The 22,210-nt window shown below is 45.7% G+C and overlaps 1 protein-coding gene across 4 annotated transcripts in view; it reads right to left on the reverse strand.

Moving 5' to 3' along the window:
- Positions 1-22,210, reverse strand: part of AFF3 (ALF transcription elongation factor 3) — a 771,336-nt gene that overhangs the window by 46,562 nt on the left and 702,564 nt on the right. For all 4 annotated transcript variants that reach the window (XM_063953377.1, XM_063953378.1, XM_063953379.1 and 1 more), the window contains 2 exons: positions 10,316-10,452; positions 6,805-6,876 (listed from right to left, as the gene is read on the reverse strand). In XM_063953377.1, the coding sequence (XP_063809447.1) occupies positions 6,805-6,876; positions 10,316-10,452 (209 nt within the window). The remainder of the gene's footprint in view (positions 1-6,804; positions 6,877-10,315; positions 10,453-22,210) is intronic.

Genomic DNA, 22,210 nt, shown 5'->3' on the forward strand with positions numbered 1-22,210 from the left:
ATTTACTCACCGGTAATTCTATTTCTCGTAGTCCGTAGTGGATGCTGGGAACTCCGTAAGGACCATGGGGAATAGCGGGCTCCGAAGGAGGCTGGGCACTCTAGAAAGATCTTAGACTACCTGGTGTGCACTGGCTCCTCCCACTATGACCCTCCTCCAAGCCTCAGTTAGGTACTGTGCCCGGACGAGCGTACACAATAAGGAAGGATTTTGAATCCCGGGTAAGACTCATACCAGCCACACCAATCACACCGTACAACTCGTGATATGAAACACAGTTAACAGTATGAAACAATAGAGCCTCTCAACAGATGGCTCAACAATAACCCGATTTAGTTAACAATAACTATGTACAAGTATTGCAGATAAACCGCACTTGGGATGGGCGCCCAGCATCCACTACGGACTACGAGAAACAGAATTACCGGTGAGTAAATTCTTATTTTCTCTAACGTCCTAGTGGATGCTGGGAACTCCGTAAGGACCATGGGGATTATACCAAAGCTCCCAAACGGGCGGGAGAGTGCGGATGACTCTGCAGCACCGAATGAGAGAACTCCAGGTCCTCCTCAGCCAGGGTATCAAATTTGTAGAATTTTGCAAACGTGTTTGCCCCTGACCAAGTAGCTGCTCGGCAAAGTTGTAAAGCCGAGACCCCTCGGGCAGCCGCCCAAGATGAGCCCACCTTCCTTGTGGAATGGGCATTGACAGATTTTGGCTGTGGCAGGCCTGCCACAGTATGTGCAAGCTGAATTGTACTACAAATCCAACGAGCAATAGTCTGCTTAGAAGCAGGAGCACCCAGCTTGTTGGGTGCATACAGGATAAACAGCGAGTCAGATTTTCTGACTCCAGCCGTCCTGGAAACATATATTTTCAGGGCCCTGACAACGTCTAGCAACTTGGAGTCCTCCAAATCCTTAGTAGCCGCAGGCACCACAATAGGCTGGTTCAGGTGAAACGCTGACACCACCTTAGGGAGAAACTGGGGACGAGTCCTCAATTCTGCCCTATCCATATGGAAAATCAGATAAGGGCTTTTACATGATAAAGCCGCCAACTCTGACACTCGCCTGGCTGAAGCCAAGGCCAATAACATGACCACTTTCCACGTGAGATATTTCAGATCCACGGTTTTTAGTGGCTCAAACCAATGTGATTTTAAGAAACTCAACATCACGTTGAGATCCCAAGGTGCCACAGGAGGCACAAATGGGGGCTGAATATGCAGCACTCCTTTCACAAATGTCTGAACTTCAGGTACTGAAGCTAGTTCTTTTTGAAAGAAAATCGACAGAGCCGAGATCTGTACCTTAATGGAGCCCAGTTTTAGGCCCATATTCACTCCTGCTTGCAGGAAATGCAGAAATCGACCTAGTTGAAATTCCTCTGTTGGGGCCTTTTTGGCCTCGCACCATGCAACATATTTCCGCCATATGCGGTGATACTGCTTTGCCGTAACATCTTTCCTGGCTTTAATAAGCGTAGGAATGACTTCCTCCGGAATGCCCTTTTCCTTCAGGATCCGGCGTTCAACCGCCATGCCGTCAAACGCAGCCGCGGTAAGTCTTGGAACAGACAGGGGCCCTGCTGCAGCAGGTCCTGTCTGAGCGGCAGAGACCACGGGTCCTCTGAGATCATCTCTTGAAGTTCCGGGTACCACGCTCTTCTCGGCCAATCCGGAACCACGAGAATTGTGTTTACTCCTCGCTTTCTTATTATTCTCAATACCTTTGGTATGAGAGGTAGAGGAGGGAACACATAAACTGACCGGTACACCCACGGTGTCACTAGAGCGTCCACAGCTATCGCCTGAGGGTCTCTTGACCTGGCGCAATACTTCTCTAGTTTTTTGTTTAGGCGGGACGCCATCATGTCCACCTGTGGACGACCCCATTGATTTACAATCATTTGGAAGACTTCTGGATGAAGTCCCCACTCTCCCGGGTGGAGGTCGTGCCTGCTGAGAAAGTCTGCTTCCCAGTTGTCCACTCCCGGGATGAACACTGCTGACAGTGCTAGTACATGATTCTCCGCCCATCTGAGAATTTTTGTGGCTTCTGCCATCGCCGTCCTGCTTCTTGTGCCGCCCTGTCGATTCACATGGGCGACTGCCGTGATGTTGTCTGACTGGATCAGCACCGGCTGGTGTAGGAGCAGGGATTTTGCTTGACTTAGGGCATTGTAAATGGCCCTTAGTTCCAGAATATTTATGTGAAGGGCAGTCTCCTGACTTGACCATAGTCCTTGGAAATTTCTTCCCTTTGTGACTGCCCCCCAGCCTCGTAGGCTGGCATCCGTGGTCACCAGGACCCAGTCCTGTATGCCGAATCTGCGGCCCTCCAGAAGATGAGCACTGTGCAGCCACCACAGAAGAGACACCCTGGTTCGTGGAGACAGGGTTATTAAACGATGCATCTGAAGATGCGATCCGGACCACTTGTCCAACAGGTCCCACTGAAAAATCCTGGCATGGAACCTGCCGAATGGAATTGCTTCGTAAGAAGCTACCATCTTTCCCAGGACCCGCGTGCAGTGATGCACCGATACCTGTTTTGGTTTTAGGAGGTCTCTGACTAGAGAAGACAACTCCCTGGCTTTCTCCTCCGGGAGAAACACTTTTTTCTGGGCCGTGTCCAGAATCATTCCCAGGAACATTAGACGTGTCGTGGGGACCAGCTGTGACTTTGGGATATTCAGAATCCAGCCGTGCTGGCTCAGCACTTCCTGAGATAGTGCTACTCCCACTAACAACTGTTCCTTGGATCGTGCCTTTATTAGGAGATCGTCCAAGTATGAGATAATTAAAACTCCCTTTTTTCGAAGGAGTATCATCATTTCCGCCATAACCTTGGTAAATACCCTCGGTGCCGTGGAGAGTCCAAACGGCAGCGTCTGGAATTGGTAATGGCAGTCCTGTACCACAAATCTGAGGTACTCCTGGTGAGAATTGTAAATGGGGACATGCAGGTAAGCATCCTTGATGTCCAGAGATACCATGTAATCCCCCTCGTCCAGGCTTGCAATAACCGCCCTGAGCGATTCCATCTTGAACTTGAATTTTTTTATGTATGTGTTCAAGGATTTCAAATTTAAAATGGGTCTCACCGAACCGTCCGGTTTCGGCACCACAAATAGTGTGGAATAGTAACCCCGGCCTTGTTGAAGTAGGGGTACCTTGATTATCACCTGCTGGGAATACAGCTTGTGAATCGCTGCTAGCACCGCCTCCCTGTCTGAGGGAGCAATCGGCAAGGCGGATTTTAGGAAACGGCGGGGTGGAGTCGCCTCGAATTCCAGCCTGTATCCCTGAGATACTATTTGAAGGATCCAGGGATCCACCTGTGAGCGGGCCCACTGATCGCTGAAATTCCTGAGGCGGGCCCCCACCGTACCTGGCTCCGCCTGTGAAGCCCCACCGTCATGCGGCGGACTTGGAAGAGGAAGCGGGGGAGGACTTTTGTACCTGGGAACCTGCTGTTTGCTGCAGCCTTTTTCCCCTGCCTCTGCCTCTTGACAGAAAAGACCCTCCTTTTCCCCGCTTGTTTTTCTGGGACCGAAAGGACTGAACCTGATAAAATGGCGCCTTCTTAGGCTGTGAGGGGACATGGGGTAAAAATGCTGACTTCCCAGACGTTGCTGTGGAAACTAGGTCGGAGAGACCATCCCCAAATAATTCCACCCCCTTATAAGGCAAGACTTCCATGTGCCTTTTGGAATCTGCATCTCCAGTCCACTGGCGAGTCCATAAGCATCTCCTAGCAGAGATAGATAATGCACTTATTTTAGATGCCAGCCGGCAGATTTCCCTCTGTGCATCTCTCATGTATAAGACTGAGTCTTTTATATGGTCAATTGTTAGCAGGATCGTGTCTCTGTCTAACGTGTCAATATTTTCTGACAGTTGATCTGACCACGCAGCGGCAGCACTGCACATCCATGCTGACGCAATAGCTGGTCTGAGTATAATGCCTGAGTGTGTATATACAGACTTCAGGATCGCCTCCTGCTTTCTATCAGCAGGTTCCTTAAGGGCGGCCGTATCCTGGGACGGTAGTGCCACCTTTTTAGACAAACGTGTGAGCGCTTTATCCACCCTCGGGGGTGTTTCCCAACGTAACCTATCCTCTGGCGGGAAAGGGAACGCCATTAGTAGCTTCTTAGGAATTACCAATTTCTTATCAGGGGAAGCCCACGCTTCTTCACACACTTCATTTAATTCATCTGACGGGGGAAAAACTACAGGTAGTTTTTTCTCCCCAAACATAATACCCTTTTTTGTGGTACCTGGATGTAAATCAGAAATATTTAACACCTCTTTCATTGCCTCAATCATGCAGTGAATGGCCTTAACGGGCATTAAATTTGACTCATCGTCGTCGACACTGGTGTCAGTATCCGTGTCGACATCTACTTGTGCCACCTGAGATAACGGGCGTTTCAGAGCCCCTGATGACTTTTGAGACACCTGGACAGGCACGAGCTGAAGACTCGGCTGTCCCACAGTCGGCATGTCGTCAAATTTTTTATGTAAGGAGTCTATACGTGCACTCATTTCCTGCCATAATACCATCCACTCAGGTGTCTGACCCCCAGGGGGTGACATCCCTGCTAAAGGCATCTGCTCCCCCTCCACATCATTATCCTCCTCAAACATGTCGACACAGCCGTACCGACACACTCCACACACACACAGGGAATGCTCAAATAGAGGACAGGACCCACAAAAGCCCTTTGGGGGGACAGAGTAAGAGTATGCCAGCACACACCAGAGCGCTATATATATACAGGGACTAACTGAGTTATGTCCCTAATAGCTGCTTTTTATATAATATACTGTATACAGTGCCAATTTTAATGCCCCCCCCTCTCTTTTCCCTCTTACTGTACTGTAGAATTGCAGGGAAGAGCCAGGGAGCTTCCTTCCAGCCGAGCTGTGAGGGAAAAATGGCGCCAGTGTGCTGAGGAGATAGGCTCCGCCCCTTTTTCGCGGCCTATTCTCCCGCTTTTTATGGGATTCTGGCAGGGGTATTTACCTCATATATAGCCCCAGGGGCTATATATTGAGGTATTTTAGCCAGCCAAGGTGTTTTTATTGCTGCCTCAGGGCGCCCCCCCCCAGGAGCAATGGCGCACAGCTGCAGTGCTGTGCGCTACCTTGGTGAAGACAGGATGTCTTCATGCCGCCGATTTTCCGGACCATCTTCTTGCTTCTGGCTCTGTAAGGGGGACGGCGGCGCGGCTCCGGGACCGAACATCAAGGCTGGGCCTGCGGTCGATCCCTCTGGAGCTAATGGTGTCCAGTAGCCTAAGAAGCCCAATCCGGCTGCAAGCAGGTGAGTTCGCTTCTTCTCCCCTTAGTCCCTCGCTGCAGTGAGCCTGTTGCCAGCAGGTCTCACTGAAAATAACAAATTCTAAGACTATAACTTTCTAAGAGCTCAGGAGAGCCCCTAGTGTGCATCCAACCTCGGCCGGGCACGAAATCTAACTGAGGCTTGGAGGAGGGTCATAGTGGGAGGAGCCAGTGCACACCAGGTAGTCTAAGATCTTTCTAGAGTGCCCAGCCTCCTTCGGAGCCCGCTATTCCCCATGGTCCTTACGGAGTTCCCAGCATCCACTAGGACGTTAGAGAAATAGCAAGTAACTGACTGGAACAATGTTGCCATGCAAGGGTAGCAAATACATTTATATTTTTTTCTGTGCAGAGTAAATATTGGCTGCTTTTGCATGTACTGTAGCTAACAAATGTTAGACAGCTTTATTTTTTACACTGCAATTTTTTTATTTCAGTTTGAACACACCTTATACAAATCTAAATCTCTGCACATGTTACATCTGCACTGCCTGCAGTGCAGCACGGTTTTGCCTAGTTGCTTGCTTTTTTGCTTTACTTACAAACATGAATCAGGCCTTCCGTCCTAAAAATATGAATAGCTGTTGATTGCATCTCCACTATGTCACTTTAATAAAAGCCAATAGCAAACTATATGATTACCGAGAAGGAGAGCACGTCTTGGGAAAAAAAAGAAGATAAGATAGCAAGAGAACGATTTCTTAAAATTGAACATAAAAAAGCAAAATACAAGTTTGTGCCATTTAGAGATTTCCCCCGAGCCATTACCTAAGACACTGATAGTGTGACCTGCTTGCTCATGGACACTAGTTTTTGCCATTTACATGGAGTGCCTTTAAACTTTTCTATCCATGAACAGCGCAGGATCAGGTTTTATACATTATTGTAAGATTTTGCCTGCCATGTTTCATGCTATTTATTTGGCATAATGTTCCAAACACACTTCTGCTGCCCAGGAACTACTTATTCTGTTTTTGTGCCATCTCAGCAGGACCGAGAACTCTTCTGCTTCTATGCAATTTGAGTAATAGAACTCTATAACATGGACAAGTCATTCTTCACCAGGCCAGAACGTTGTATAGTTATTAATGCAATGATGACAGTACTGATCCAACCACTAACAGATTTGTAACAGATCGTGTTGCAGAGATGTGTGTTACCATTGTGGAAAGGCATTATTGTAAAGCTGCTATATATATATATATATATATATATATATGTGGGTGCAGGGTTGGACTGACCTACAGGGGACTTTCCTCCTCTAGGAAACAGGTTCCAGGCTGTGCACTTGAATTATACACTATGGATATATGTTACCTTATACAGCACAGGACTATAGGGGGGTACACATCACCAGTTCTAAAAAAACCTCCCACCTTAGTAAATTTACCCCAGGGTGTATAATACAACCCAATGTTTTGCATTAGAGAAGTTATAACAAGATTACAAACCATAGTGTTGTAATTTTCTTGTCCTGAGCAGATGCATTATGACCAGAATGTGATTTTAACCTCAGGGCATACCTATAAAAGAAAACATACTTGTTACATGTAAATGTACTGAGATCAGCTAAAACATTTCAACTACTGTACTTAATGAAATAGAAGCCTCATTGCATTGAAATTCATCATCAATAGGACAGGATTTTACAAGCACTTTATTTTTCAAGCAGTCAATGTTATGGCTGGCATCTTGTATAATACAAATGTATATATTATATTTATCAACACACACACACACACACACACACACACACACACACACACACACACACACACACACACACACACACACACACACACGATATGCCTCTTTTTAATGCAATGTCCAAATTGAATGTGCACATGATGCATACATTTTCCTGCCAGGCAGGTTCAGGTAATCATATCAGCCATGGTGTCATTTCCGTAGACCTTATTGCACTACAAGTCCCACTATGACATTCTTATTCAGCATGATTAGATTATATATTTTGCTTGTATTTGAAAACATTATACTTAATATATACTAATAAAGTCATGAGAATCAGACTAAGTAAAATTAATGACATGTATTACAAGCAATAAGCCTTAATGTATTATGCTGTATACAGTGACGGAACTACTGCCATTGCAGAGGGAATGGATTCTACAGGGCCAGAGGTTAGTGATGCCCATCAGTGCCAGGTCCACTTACTACCAAGCCTCATTTGATGGCAGAAAGAAGGTCAATTCTATGCATGTGCAAGTTCAAAAGAGATCCCTGCTCTACACACAGAGCAGAGTAGGGGCTCTGGAAGCTACAGAAGACATGGGTTGGGCATGAAACCCCATCAGACTGAAGATGGTCAGAATCCCAACACATCCCGGTATGTATTTTCACCCTACCCCCTATTCCTAATCCCGTGGCCTAACCCTAACCTCCCCCACCCACAGAGCCTAACCCTAACCTCCCCCGCCCAGAGCCTAACCCTAACCTCCCCCACCCACAGAGCCTAACCCTAACCTCCCCCACCCACACAGCCTAACCCTTCCACTATTGCCTAATCCTAACCACTGTACTCACCTCAGAGATCCGGGATTGTGCTGTCAGCCTTCTGACTGTCTGGATAGTAGGGGTGGATTGGGATGGAAAACCAGCCCAGAAAATCTATGGAAGCCGCTCTAATGGGGCAAGGTCTGTTGGGTGATGGGGTAAGGGGGGAGGGGCAGGGGAGTCAAGGGGGCAGGATCCTTCCTCACAGGGCCTGATTCTGAGTTGGAAGCAGTTGCGGCCTTCCTTCCATCTTTATCTGCAGTTGCATCTGCGACTTTATTCTATTGCCGCTACAATGCCGTTCAATGGTGTACACCTGCCCACTTTCAGTGTCTACAGATGCTGCAATCATGCTTTATGCATCTGTAGACGCCACCATCAGTGGCACCATTGAAACTTTCACCAGCCCTATGCTAGCTGCAGTGCATCTTTCTGAGCATGACATCCAATATGAGCAATTCAGTATCTCTATACGTAACCACTTTCAGCAACACACCCATACTATGTTCCGTCTGATTAGCCAACACGCAGTAGCGTCACAATAGGGGTGCGGCCCGCACCAGGGTGTCACTTGCCGAAGGGTTACATCAAAGTGCCAACTCCTCTTCAGTGACAGGAGCAGGGTGCAGCACTGTGACAATACGTGCAACACCCAGCTTCTGTCACTGGTTTCCGGGTGTAGCCCGCATATCCGGGACCCCTGGAGTGACAAAATGGGGGTTTGGGATGTGAGGCACGCCCACTGCCCGTGGCCCCTGCTCATGAGGCCACCCCCCCTTTTACCTGTGAGCGGCTCTGCCACGCGCACTGCGTCCTCCCTTCCCTCCCCCCGCTCCGGGTGTCACCGCTGGCTGTGGCGCCTCTGTGACCTCCCAACACACTTCTAATATTCTTATTGGTGCGTGCATCTGAATCTGTACTGCAACTGTGTACGGACACCATTGCGAATACATGTGTGGTGCAACTCAGATGCAAGCCCAAACATTAGAAAATAAATTAAATACATTGGCCTCAACAGAAAGAAAATAAAACACAATGGCCCCTGATAGGAAAAAAAACAAATTGGCCCCCACAGGGAAAAAAGTGTATAGTGTATGCTCCTGGGTTGAGAGTGCAATCCCGGAAGTTCAGCAACCGGCAGAGGGGGGATGGGACATATAGTGCTTGTCTTATATAGGACATATAGTACTATGACAAGGCTAGGAAGGCAGGCACAGCCTAACTTGCATTAGTTTAGTGACAGGTGATTAGACAAACTATGTGAGAGCCTTCGCCTATTGGTGTTTTGTTCTGCAGGGTAATGAAGCAGCCAATGGGGTGAAACAGCACAGATAAATTACCCATCCTCGCTCACTAGTGCTTAGATACATGTTTTTTTCTGTATTGTCGTATTTCAGTTTGTCATTTTTTGATGTTCAAGGACAGATATATACTTTTTTCTAAATCTCCTAAACACGGCAGATACATAGTCAGCAGTTGCCCACTTGAATGCAACTGTAGAAATATTGCATCTTTGTAAATAAAGAATAGTGACAATTATCCTTGTGGAAGCAAGGCAGATAGTTACAGCAATATTGTTTATAGAATAAAAAGCAAAGTATGTAGAAGCTGCAGCAGGGCATATATGAGCCAACAAAGTTATACGCTTTCACACCAAAATCCCCAACATGGGTCAGACCCCAGGCAGTGCCCTTTCACATCACAGCTCCAACCCCGGTTATTCTCCAAGTGCTGGGGATTCGGCTCTCCCTATAATGTAAACGAGGCCCGGGTTGGACCGTTCACACTGCCCAGTTACACTGGTGATTCCAGTGTCCAACCCAGGTTGCTACCATTCAACCCAGGATTTTTTGGGGGGACCCTTTCAAATCAAGCAACGACCCATGTTAACCCGGCAATAACCCAAGTTGAAGCGGCGGTGTGAAGGGGGTGTTAAAGTAAAAGAGTTTGCAGTTTGAGTCATGGACTAATGTAGCTATTGCACTGTTTGTAATCAAATATTTATTTTCTTTAAATACGAGTGTCTGAGATTTACACACATTTGACACTTTTAGTAGTTTTCAGTGCTGTCAGCAATTAGAAGTAAACACTGTACATAACAATTCCGATGATGGCGTAGGTCTGTAACCTCCTATTACTCTTGTCACTTTCCATTTCCTTCCTTGTTAAATTTTCAATTAACCTCTAGGAACAAACTGACGAGGCTGGCGAGAATCCCCAATTATTATCCAGCTATTAGCAAGCGCAGAGGCATAACCGTCACGTCCATGCTTGTGCAATAAAATACATAATTATTGTGATTTCACCACAATACAGTCATTTTGCAGACTTCCAGTGTACCACAACTCCTGCCAGCGCTCAGCCCACAAATATGTGACCCCCTTAGTACACTATGGGCATGCTTCTGCATAAAGGTAAGTTGCATTATCTCACCGAGTCACCACTTACCTTATTAGTTCCACTGTCTCTGAATACATTGTATAGGGAGATTTAGACTCCATAGGCCCATGTTCCATGGCATTTCCACACTCGATAAATGAAAGAGCTGCTTCTGTGTAGTTCAGCACCTTCTCAAATTTGTTCATCTTGTAAAGAAAGCAGATAATATAACCACATTACGGCACAGGACTGCAATCTTAAACCAATATTGGAAATTGCAGTGTAAGCAGTAAAGACTCGACAGATACCGCATGTTTTTTTGTTTCATCTTTAAATAATAACATTTGGTACAGAAAACAAACATTAATATACAACATGATCAGGGAAATGAACACGTTAGTATTACGTTAACTCTGAGGAGGGTGGTTATTGTTCCATGTTGCAAAAATGTGGATACTGTTAAAATTTAAAGAGCTAAAATACTATTTGTGAATACAAGAATTAGCATGTTCCCAAACTGATACAAATATGTGACAAATAGAGGTGTTCTTACCATTACTGGCTATTCATAAGCAAGCACTGATAGCAACTTAACAAACATCGGGGGTAATTCAGATCCGTTCGCTGCTGTGCGTTTTCGCACCGCGTGCAATCAGATCTCAACTGCGCATGCGTATGAGCCGCAATGCGCTGGCGGGTCGCACAACAGCACCGGGCATCGGTGCCTAGTGACAGGATGGTGCAAAAAATTCAGAACGTACGGGGCATTCGCAAGAATATTTACAGGAAGAGGCTGTTTGTGGGTGTCAACTGACCATTTTACAGGAGTGTCCGGAAAAACGCAGGCGGGATCAGGCGTTTTCAGAGAGGGTGTCTGACGTCAGCTCTGGTCCCGATCAGCAGCAAGACATTGCAGCGGCTGAGTAAGTCCTGGGCTGCGCAGCGACTGCACAAACTGATTCTTGTGCAGCTCTGCTACCAACGCGAACGCACACTTATACACAGCTTATAGACTCCCCCTGTAGGCAGCAACTATATGATCACAGGGCAGCAAAAAACATAGCCCAGCGATCAGATCTGAATTACCCCCCATTAATCATTGTTTATTACCGAGCCTAAGTGCTCATAATATTTCATAGACGTATATTGGGGGTAATTCTGAGTTGATCGCAGCAGGAACTTTGTTAGCAGTTGGGCAAAACCATGTGCACTGCAGGGGAGGCAGATATAACATGTGCAGAGAGAGTTAGATTTGGGTGGGTTATTTTGTTTCTGTGCAGGGTAAATACTGGCTGCTTTATTTTTACACTGCAATTTAGATTGCAGATTGAACACACCACACCCAGATCTAACTCTCTCTGCACATGTTATATCTGTCCCCCCTGCAGTGCACATGGTTTTGCCCAACTGCTAACAAAGGTGGTCATTCCGAGTTGTTCGCTTGTTGCCGATTTCCGCTATGCTGCGATTTGTTGCTAAATGCGCATGCGCTAAGTTATTTTACACAAAACTTCATAGATTTGCTGGTGTTTGTGCGGCGTTTTTCAATCGCACTGCTAATCGGTGAATGATTGACAGGAAAGGGGCGTTTCTGGATGGTAACTGAGCATTTTCCGGGAGTGTGCTAAAAAACGCAGGCGTGTCAGGGAAAAACGCGGGAGTGTCTGGAGAAACGGGGGGAGTGGCTGGCCGAACGCGGGGCGTGTTTGTGACGTCAAACCAGGAACTAAACGGACTGAGGTGATCGCAATCTAGGAGTAGGTCTGGAGTTACTCAGAAACTGCAGGGAAATATTTAATAGCATAACTTTTAATCTTTCGTTCGCTATTCTGCTAAGCTAAGATACACTCCCAGAGGGTGGCGGCCTAGCGTGTGCAATGCTGCTAAAAGCAGCTAGCGAGCGAGCAACTCGGAATGAGGGCCAAAGTTCCTGCTGCGATCAACTCAGAATTACCCCCACAGTTGCTAACATTGCTTTTGCAGATTTAGCTCATTATCACTAGGATTGTCGTCCCTTATAATTACCCTTGATAGACAGTAGTATAATGAATGAGCAGTGGTGAATATTTTTTTACACACACATGACTACATATTCATGTATCGAATAAGTGAAAAGAGTAGCATCTAGCGTAAAATAAAGTGTCTCAGGAGCAGGCAACCATATTTACACCCAATGTCACTGGTGTGGTGAATGGTTTGTAAGATTTAGTAGTATTGTTTGATGTTGCTATATTGTTACTGATCTTTATTTTTTCTTACATATTGACTTTTTTTTTTTTACTGTCAGGAAATTTATTGATAGTTGTCAACCATGATAAAAATTGTGTTTTCATATGATTTTTTCCATCACCTAGCCTGTTCGGCTCTAGATGGCAGCACAGTATTATTTTGAGGTTACCTAAGAATGCAAATTTACAACATTAATCCCTCCTTACATGCCAACCTAGCCCCTCTTCATAATGTGATAGTATCTACTTTATGCTGTTATGACCTTTTTAAAATGTGCAACAACCTGGTCTACAGTAATTAATAGATGCTAAAGTCATTATTTCCAAATAATTCAGCCAGAGTGGCCATTAGTAGGTGTAAACTGGGCAGTTGGCTGGGGTTCATAGTCAGGTGGGGGCCATGAACCTTTCAATGTTGTTTTTTACCCTCATACTTAAAAAAAAATAAACAAAACATTAGTGTTGTTGCTGTCCGACCAAGATATAAATGCTGGTGCAGGCATCCTGATTAGGGACACAATCCTGGCACCGGAAACCCAACCGCCATGATCCCGAATGGACAGGTAAGCCATGGAGGGAGGGGGAAGGGGGTTAGTGTTAGTCTGCGGGTGGAGGATTAGGTTTAGGCTGCAGTAAGGGAGGAGTCAGAGCTAGACACTGCCTGGAAGGGTTAGGGTTAGACTGCGGGGTAGGGGTTAGGTTTAGGCTGCAGGGAGGGAGGGGTTAGGTTTAGGCACCACCGGGGAGGGTTAGGATTAGGCTGCAGTTAGGGAGGGTTGGGGGTAGGTTGCGGTAAGGGTGGGTTAGGGGGCCATTGGCAAAGGTGAGTATACTTATCTTCCAGTCTGGATTCTCAAGATTGGGATGCCGCGGTCAGCATTTTAACTGCCGGCATCCCCAGCGCCGGCATTTAGATCCCAACCCATCCTCAAACTAGCCTTGGTACTAGATATGCACGTTAGCATTTAATACCATATATGGCTCTGCATATTAGCCTTGACTACAAATATGGCTGTGTATAATATGTACTGACACCAGAAATTGCTTTGCAGATTAGACTTCATGCCAGATATGGCTCTCTATAACAGACTGTGGCACACAATGATTCCGCATAGTAAACATGGACCAGATGTAGATCTGCATATTGAGACCTAAGGGCATATCCAGTTAGCCTCAGCTTACTCAGGCTGGCCATCACAGGGGGCCTTGTGAGGCCAAGAAATCTGCATCGGAGATGCAGATATTGGCCTCGCCATTCCCGGATAAAGGGGGTGACATGCCTCCATTTCCGAAAACCCCAGCCGTCCCCGCCCCCCGAATGCCTCTGCCTGTCAGTCAGCCAGAGGCTGTTGTAAAAGTGCGAGCTACATGCAGGACCCGCTCTGCACATGTGCGGAATGGGGCAGGGCTGCACCAGGGGGCCCCTAAGAGGGCGGGTGCGCTGGGCGCAGAATCTGAGGGGGTGTTGAGATGGTTATGCTGCCTCCCCTTTCTTTGCTCAGCCCTAAGGGGCTACCTTCTGCCGGGTCCCGGAGCCCCCGACGCAGGTCCCCGATCCCCAGCACCATCACTGGGGACTCCTGGGAAACCCGCCTTCAGGAAACTATAAAAATAATGAATGGGGCAGGGGACATCTATATTAATGGAGTTTCTAATGTTTTATATAGACCAGAATTATTATTGAAAAAAACAAAAAAAAACCTGGAGTGTTTTGCATTTAATATTATTGCCGTTTTAAATCCCACAGCCAGATACACTGACAAATGGCAATTTGGAAAAATATGCCCCAGGTCCTCTCAAATACTGTTCAACTTAAATACAATAAATATTTGTGACCAAAAGTAACCAAAAAATGTATATACTGTACATTGTGGAATACCCCTATTAATCAGGAAGAACATTTATATATTATTATATATTTTCAGAGGGCACTGCAAAAAAATAAAAACAAGAGGATGGTTCAAACAGATCAAATGTATAGTGTTATTTTGGATAAGACGAATGAATGACATTTGCATTTTCATATTGATATGTTCTTTGCAGCACATAGATTGTCCCCCACCAGTTTAACCTGCTACTGTATGTGTCCTGTTACATGTTATCAAGATTACTTACTGATGGGTCTATTTACTAAGTCTTGGAGAGCGATAAAGCCAATCAGCTCCTAAGTATAATTTTTCAAACACAGCCTGTAACATGGGTGTTAGGAGCTAATTGGCTGATACTTTATCTCTATCCAGGGCTTAGTAAATAGACCCCTTACTCAGGCAATTATGACACTGCTTCTACCCTTCCATTCAGTAATCCAGTTTCTTGTACTTGAAGTAACAATATTAGAAATGTAAAAGCAATACTAGTACCACATATAAAATAATCACCCTACAAATAAAACAATGATCCCTATGAAATAGTCACAAAAGCATTATCAGCACTGAAGCCTTCTGGATGAACGGTGTCAATTATAGTAAAAATTAATAATACTCATTTCTAATCAATTTATTTAGACAATCACCCCTGCTTTCCTCTCATTCACCTTTTGTGTGATATTTTTAAATGCTTTTATAGCTCATGATTGTTACCATCTCATTTCATATTCCATATTGTAAGTAATAGGTGCTTGTAGATTAGTTGATTTCACAATATATATTACTCCTCACTATGAAGGAGTTCTCATTTTTGAGGGCTTATAGTCCTGCACCAAGCAAAATTTTCACATATTACATCACACACATGCCAACTTTACTGGAATGTCCAGAAGACTCATGAATATCAGGGAGACCTTCTGGGTTCCCAGGAGAGTACTGTACATTGCCATCCTGATCTCCCTTCTAGGGAAGTTTTGGCTTTATAATGCCCCTATACTTGCCCCCCCGACATTCCCCAAAGTAGATCTGGGATGGGAGATACAAACTGTCGGATGTTACATCATCAGTACCTTTTTTCAATGAGCACGTCTATTCCTCTATAGAGGGCCAAATCAGGTTAGGAGCTCGACTATAGATAAATCCTGCTTTATCCGCTTTTAATGTCTCTCAATTTGTATCCAAACCTGGCTTTCATGTTCCAATGATTAAAAACAATACATGGTGGTTCTTAGTATATTTATTAGGCTATAAAAGATGTTTATGGCTCATCATTAAGTAAAAACATTAAGTAAAAACAATCAGCATTACACTGTATTCTTTAGCCATAAACCTCTTTAAGAGAAGACTAGTCTGTTCACTATACATATACTCCCAAGTGATACGTTGCAACTCTTTTGGAAATGTTTTTCAACCAAACATCCTTATGTGCATTGTACAGTATGTTACGTTATTTACATCAATGGTCTTTAAATATGTTCTGGTCTATATAAAACATTAGAAACTCCATTAATATAGATGTTCAAATCCGTAAAGCTACTCTCCTCAAGTCAGATAATTAATATAAAAGGCAGAAAAATATTAACGGAAAATTGTGTAAAAGAAAGCATCCTTTCAGTGTAGTATCTTTAAATTATATCTGAACCGTGTGTGTCCCAGTCATACCTGTCACACCCCTTGTCTATAAATTGCTCATTGATAACATCTTTGCTACAAAGCCTAAATTTACCAGGGATTGGGAATCAGATCTGTTGGGTCTGATTAGCAAGGACGATTGGCCGGAAATATTTAGCAAAACCCTGCTGGTGGTGGAAACTCACTATAAGGTGATGACTCGCTGGTATCGCTGCCCTAGTCTATTGGCTAAGATGCATCCCGGAGTTCCAAGCACCTGTTGGAGGTGTAACACAGCCACTGGTACCCCACTACACATTTGGGGGCAATGCCTGTTATTACGCCCATTTTGGTCCAAGGGGATAGAAACTATCTTGGTTTAAGAAGACGTTACTGCGTCATAGTCTTAGCGCCTCTAATGCTGTTATTCCTGTACACTGACATTCGGCTGCTCCTCCAACTCTGACAGAGTGGTGTGCGCAGCTTGATCTCTATATGTCTGTGGATGACCTTCTAATGCCAGGACTTAATGGGCACCAATATTTTACAACAGTTTGACGTTCATGGCTTTTGTATAAGGAATCGGTGCTTTACCGAATCTCTTGTGGAGAATAGACAAAGATGATCTGGGTTCTAGGGATACCTCTCTCTTCTGATTATACCTCAATTTGATGTATTTTATTGTCTTTGATATGCTTGTATAATTGATAGTTTGTTAACTTGCCTTATGTTGGTCCTTAATAAACATAAATTGCATACATTTTTAAAAAAAAATTGTATCTGAAAATGTGACCAATAGAAACATTCCAGTGACTGAGGAGAAGGTAGCAGCACCTGATAAGGCAACATACATATGTAAGTTATGTTTTTACATGGGCACAGTTTGAATACACATTGGGGGTAATTCCAAGTTGTTCGCAGCAGGAATTTTGTTAGCAGTTGGGCAAAACCATGTGCACTGCAGGGGAGGCAGATTTAACTTGTGCAGAGAGAGTTAGATTTAGAATTCCGATGTCGGGATTTTATTGCCGGGATGCCTTGGTCAGTCATGTGACCTCCGGCATCCTGATCACTAGGATATAGTATGTATTCCGCCCAGTTTGATGAAAACGGGTTTGAACAAGGAATTTAGGGGGTCATTCCGAGTTGATCGTAGCTGTTCTCAATTTAACACAGCTACGATCATTTACACTGACATGTGGGGGGACGCCCTGCACAGGGTAGCCCGCCCCGCATGTCAGCCGGCCCCCCCTCGCAGAAGTGCAAGGGCATCGCACAGCGGCGATGCCTTTATACTCCAAGAGTAGCTCCCGGCCAGCGCAGCTTTAGCGTGCTAGCCGGGAGCTACTCATCGCTCCCCGGCCCGCAGCGGCTGCGTGTGACGTCACGCAGCCGCTGCGGCCCGCCCCCCATTTGGTCCGGCCATGTCTGCGTTGGCCTAACCAAACCCACGAAACAGCGGCCAAACGCCGCCGTTCCGCCCCCTCCCGCCCAGCGATCGCCTCTGCCTGTCAATCAGGCAGAGGCGATCGCATCCCTGCTACAGCCTTCGGCCGTCTGGCATGCGCCGGCACACGCGCAGCAAGGACCCGTTTGCTCTGCTGCGTTAAAACGCAGCGAGCGAACGGGTCAGAATGACCCCCTTGATCTGTTGAATATTCACTGTATTGAAGGTGTTCAAGAAGTGACTTGTTACCTCAATTCCCTGCAAGTGGATTATTGAGGTACTGTATATAGGGGCTAATTCAGTATGGATCACTTGTGCCATCCCCTGTGCAGTTTCCCGATTATGCAGTGCCGAAACTAGGATTTTTGGCACTTGGGCTGAGGCAGTAATTTAGTAAACTGATGATCGGCTGCTGGTGCTTCCTCTTGTCCTGTCCTCCTCTGGTGGAGCAGTGGGACGAGAATGGGGTGGTGCTAGGTAAACAGGCCGGGAGAAGACATCATGTACACAGGCTAACTGTGTGAGCAGCCACTGACCAGTGCTCGGGAAACGAAAAGGGGACATGGCCATGGCCAGACAAAACAGCTGGAAAGTCCATGGTCACCAACTCTGTCCCCTGCCCCATTCATTATTTTTATAGTTTCCTGAAGGCGGGTTTCCCAGGAGTCCCCAGTGATGGTGCTGGGGATCGGGGACCTGCGTCGGGGGCTCCGGGACCCGGCAGAAGGTAGCCCCTTAGGGCTGAGCGAAGAAAGGGGAGGCAGCATAACCATCTCAACACCCCCTCAGATTCTGCGCCCAGCGCACCCGCCCTCTTAGGGGCCCCCTGGTGCAGCCCTGCCCCATTCCGCACATGTGCAGAGCGGGTCCTGCATGTAGCTCGCACTTTTACAACAGCCTCTGGCTGACTGACAGGCAGAGGCATTCGGGGGGCGGGGACGGCTGGGGTTTTCGGAAATGGAGGCATGTCACCCCCTTTATCCGGGAATGGCGAGGCCAATATCTGCATCTCCGATGCAGATTTCTTGGCCTCACAAGGCCCCCTGTGATGGCCAGCCTGAGTAAGCTGAGGCTAACTGGATATGCCCTTAGGTCTCAATATGCAGATCTACATCTGGTCCATGTTTACTATGCGGAATCATTGTGTGCCACAGTCTGTTATAGAGAGCCATATCTGGCATGAAGTCTAATCTGCAAAGCAATTTCTGGTGTCAGTACATATTATACACAGCCATATTTGTAGTCAAGGCTAATATGCAGAGCCATATATGGTATTAAATGCTAACGTGCATATCTAGTACCAAGGCTAGTTTGAGGATGGGTTGGGATCTAAATGCCGGCGCTGGGGATGCCGGCAGTTAAAATGCTGACCGCGGCATCCCAATCTTGAGAATCCAGACTGGAAGATAAGTATACTCACCTTTGCCAATGGCCCCCTAACCCACCCTTACCGCAACCTACCCCCAACCCTCCCTAACTGCAGCCTAATCCTAACCCTCCCCGGTGGTGCCTAAACCTAACCCCTCCCTCCCTGCAGCCTAAACCTAACCCCTACCCCGCAGTCTAACCCTAACCCTTCCAGGCAGTGTCTAGCTCTGACTCCTCCCTTACTGCAGCCTAAACCTAATCCTCCACCCGCAGACTAACACTAACCCCCTTCCCCCTCCCTCCATGGCTTACCTGTCCATTCGGGATCATGGCGGTTGGGTTTCCGGTGCCAGGATTGTGTCCCTAATCAGGATGCCTGCACCAGCATTTATATCTTGGTCGGACAGCAACAACACTAATGTTTTGTTTATTTTTTTTTAAGTATGAGGGTAAAAAACAACATTGAAAGGTTCATGGCCCCCACCTGACTATGAACCCCAGCCAACTGCCCAGTTTACACCTACTAATGGCCACTCTGGCTGAATTATTTGGAAATAATGACTTTAGCATCTATTAATTACTGTAGACCAGGTTGTTGCACATTTTAAAAAGGTCATAACAGCATAAAGTAGATACTATCACATTATGAAGAGGGGCTAGGTTGGCATGTAAGGAGGGATTAATGTTGTAAATTTGCATTCTTAGGTAACCTCAAAATAATACTGTGCTGCCATCTAGAGCCGAACAGGCTAGGTGATGGAAAAAATCATATGAAAACACAATTTTTATCATGGTTGACAACTATCAATAAATTTCCTGACAGTAAAAAAAAAAAAGTCAATATGTAAGAAAAAATAAAGATCAGTAACAATATAGCAACATCAAACAATACTACTAAATCTTACAAACCATTCACCACACCAGTGACATTGGGTGTAAATATGGTTGCCTGCTCCTGAGACACTTTATTTTACGCTAGATGCTACTCTTTTCACTTATTTTTATTAATTTCCAAATATAGAAAAAAGAACAAATAAATGCACACAAACAGAGATCATATAAAGAGCACAACATTGAGCTAATACATGAAACACGATTGTACACGACAAATCTTGATTCATAAGCTCAGTTCACTAACAGTGTGTATAATTTCTCTTAACTATCAACCATAGATAGAACCATAAGAAATAATAAAATAGAGAGCACAGTAGAGAGGGGAAAAGAGAGAGACATTACAAGACAGCGACACACGAGGGAAGAAGTATAGACAAAGAGAAGAGAACATATATGTCAGGGGAGCATCTTACTCAGATATTGTAACATAGAGATAGAAAGGAGGTATCTGTCACATACGAGTAGTATCAGATTGTGGAGAGTTTAGAACTGCCGTGTCAATGGGATCACTAAATATTACGGAGTGACCCCGTCTCTCCAGGAATTCACTCCATTTAAACCATCTCATATAAATAGAGGAAGGAGATGAAGAGTACACACATCCCGCTGTTTCAAAAAGGAAATGCTTATGGGTATTATTAATAACCGTCTGAATGTGAGGTATGGACTGTGATTTCCACAATTGGCCTATTGCTTATTTTGTTAAGGGAATTCAATCCCTTAACATTCAGTGATACCAATTTAACCATAACAAACCAACCAGGAGGAGGAGCATCCGCTGAAACCTAAAAATGCAATTAAGAGAGCACAATACCCTGAACACATAATGAAAAAAGAAAGAGGCATGGGGGAGATGAGACACAAGGGGAGACACACAGAAGGAAACAAAGAGAAAAAAGAGAAAAGCACAACACACAAAACAAAGAAAGCCGACTCCGTGCAGAGACAAAGTAATAGTAAAGCGCCAAAACATACAGCGCCTCACACAACAAAATCGGGAGGTTAGTGGCCACCCTCCCCGCAATCAAGTAACCAAAAATTTGTAAACAGTATAAACAAACAATCGCACATGGCATATCAAAGGAATGTCGTTAAGAATGGAATAATAGGCTAATTTGTAATGAGTCACAGGATCCCGGAACCGGCAAAGAGTAATACTGTAATTACACCAACAAGACGGCCCAAAAGGAAACCAGACCAGGAACCTGTGAAACAATAACAATCGTTAAAGAGAAAAAAAACCCGCCAAACAATGGTATAAGAGGTATTAAGCATGAAATAACAAGGCAATTAACTATATCAAGCACTGAATTTAGTGCCATCTTATAGAAACAGCGCTAGTCCTATAAAAGGCCATTCTCGGCAGGGAAAGTACCGCAGTAGTGAGGGCCTACTTCCCAACCATCGACCAGTCCGGCTGAAGTCGGCGGTCAGGAGAGCCGGTCCCTTGATCTCCAGCTATATTCCATTTGTGAAGAAATCTCATACCGTCCTCCACAGAAGACACCACAATATTTGAACCTTCTCTAGAGATCAGTAAACGCGTGGGGAAACCCCATCTATATATGATTCCAGCTTTCCGAAGGACCGCGGTGACGGGCTGAAAGGAACGTCTCCTGATGAGGGTGTAGTGTGATAGATCTCCAAAAAGTTGAAGCGGGCCCAAAGCTTTCACAGTGTCAGAGGTAGGTCTAGCTGCTTTAAGCAGGGATTCTTTAATGTGGAAAAAATGGACTATCATTAAGACATTCCTTGTCGCCCCTTCGGGAGCCCCGCGGGAGCCCCGCGGGCCTTCGGAACCCTATGGATACGGTCCAATAACAGGTCCGCAGATGTAGTGGAGGGTAGCAGCTTCTTGAATATTTTGATTGTATAGTCATGTAGGCTGCTATTAGATTAGATACGGATTCAGGAACCCCTCTGAGCTTGAGGTTATTTCTGCGTGAGCGGTCCTCCAAGTCTGCTACCTTATCCCGCAAAGCCGCCACCTCCCCCTCAAGGGTATCATGGGAGTCGATAAGGGTATTATGAGAGCCCACTACCTCACCCATCTTTGTTTCCAAATGTCCGGTCCTCTCGCCCAAATCCTCAACGGAGCGCTGGCAAGATTGCAACATAGTACGAAATTCAGACGCCACTTCATCTTTAAACTGATGTAACAACAGCTTCATGGCGCCCACCGTTAAGGCTTCACTGTCCTCCAGGCGTGGAGAGGAGGGAGGATTATGAGATGAAGATAAAGCCACCATGGGCGAGGAAGTTGTAGGCGGGGGATCCAATCCGGTGGCAGAAGCCCCAGGTCCTTGGGACGTATTACGATAAGGGGAAGGCTTAAAAAAGGCGACTTGAGAGATTGATTTGGAGGCTTTATGCTTTTTTAGAGGCATCATGTATCACCTTGAAGAAATAAAAGAACCCCAGTAGAAAGGAGAATTCCGTCAGAGGCTCAGAACGGTAGATATCTTCTATGCCACGTGCGTGATTGCGTCAACTAAAATGATTGCGGGGAGTTGCAGGGAGGATACATTTGAAAAGTGACTACATCCTATAG

This window comes from Pseudophryne corroboree, chromosome 2, assembly GCF_028390025.1.
Source record: "Pseudophryne corroboree isolate aPseCor3 chromosome 2, aPseCor3.hap2, whole genome shotgun sequence".
NCBI lineage: Eukaryota > Metazoa > Chordata > Amphibia > Anura > Myobatrachidae > Pseudophryne > Pseudophryne corroboree.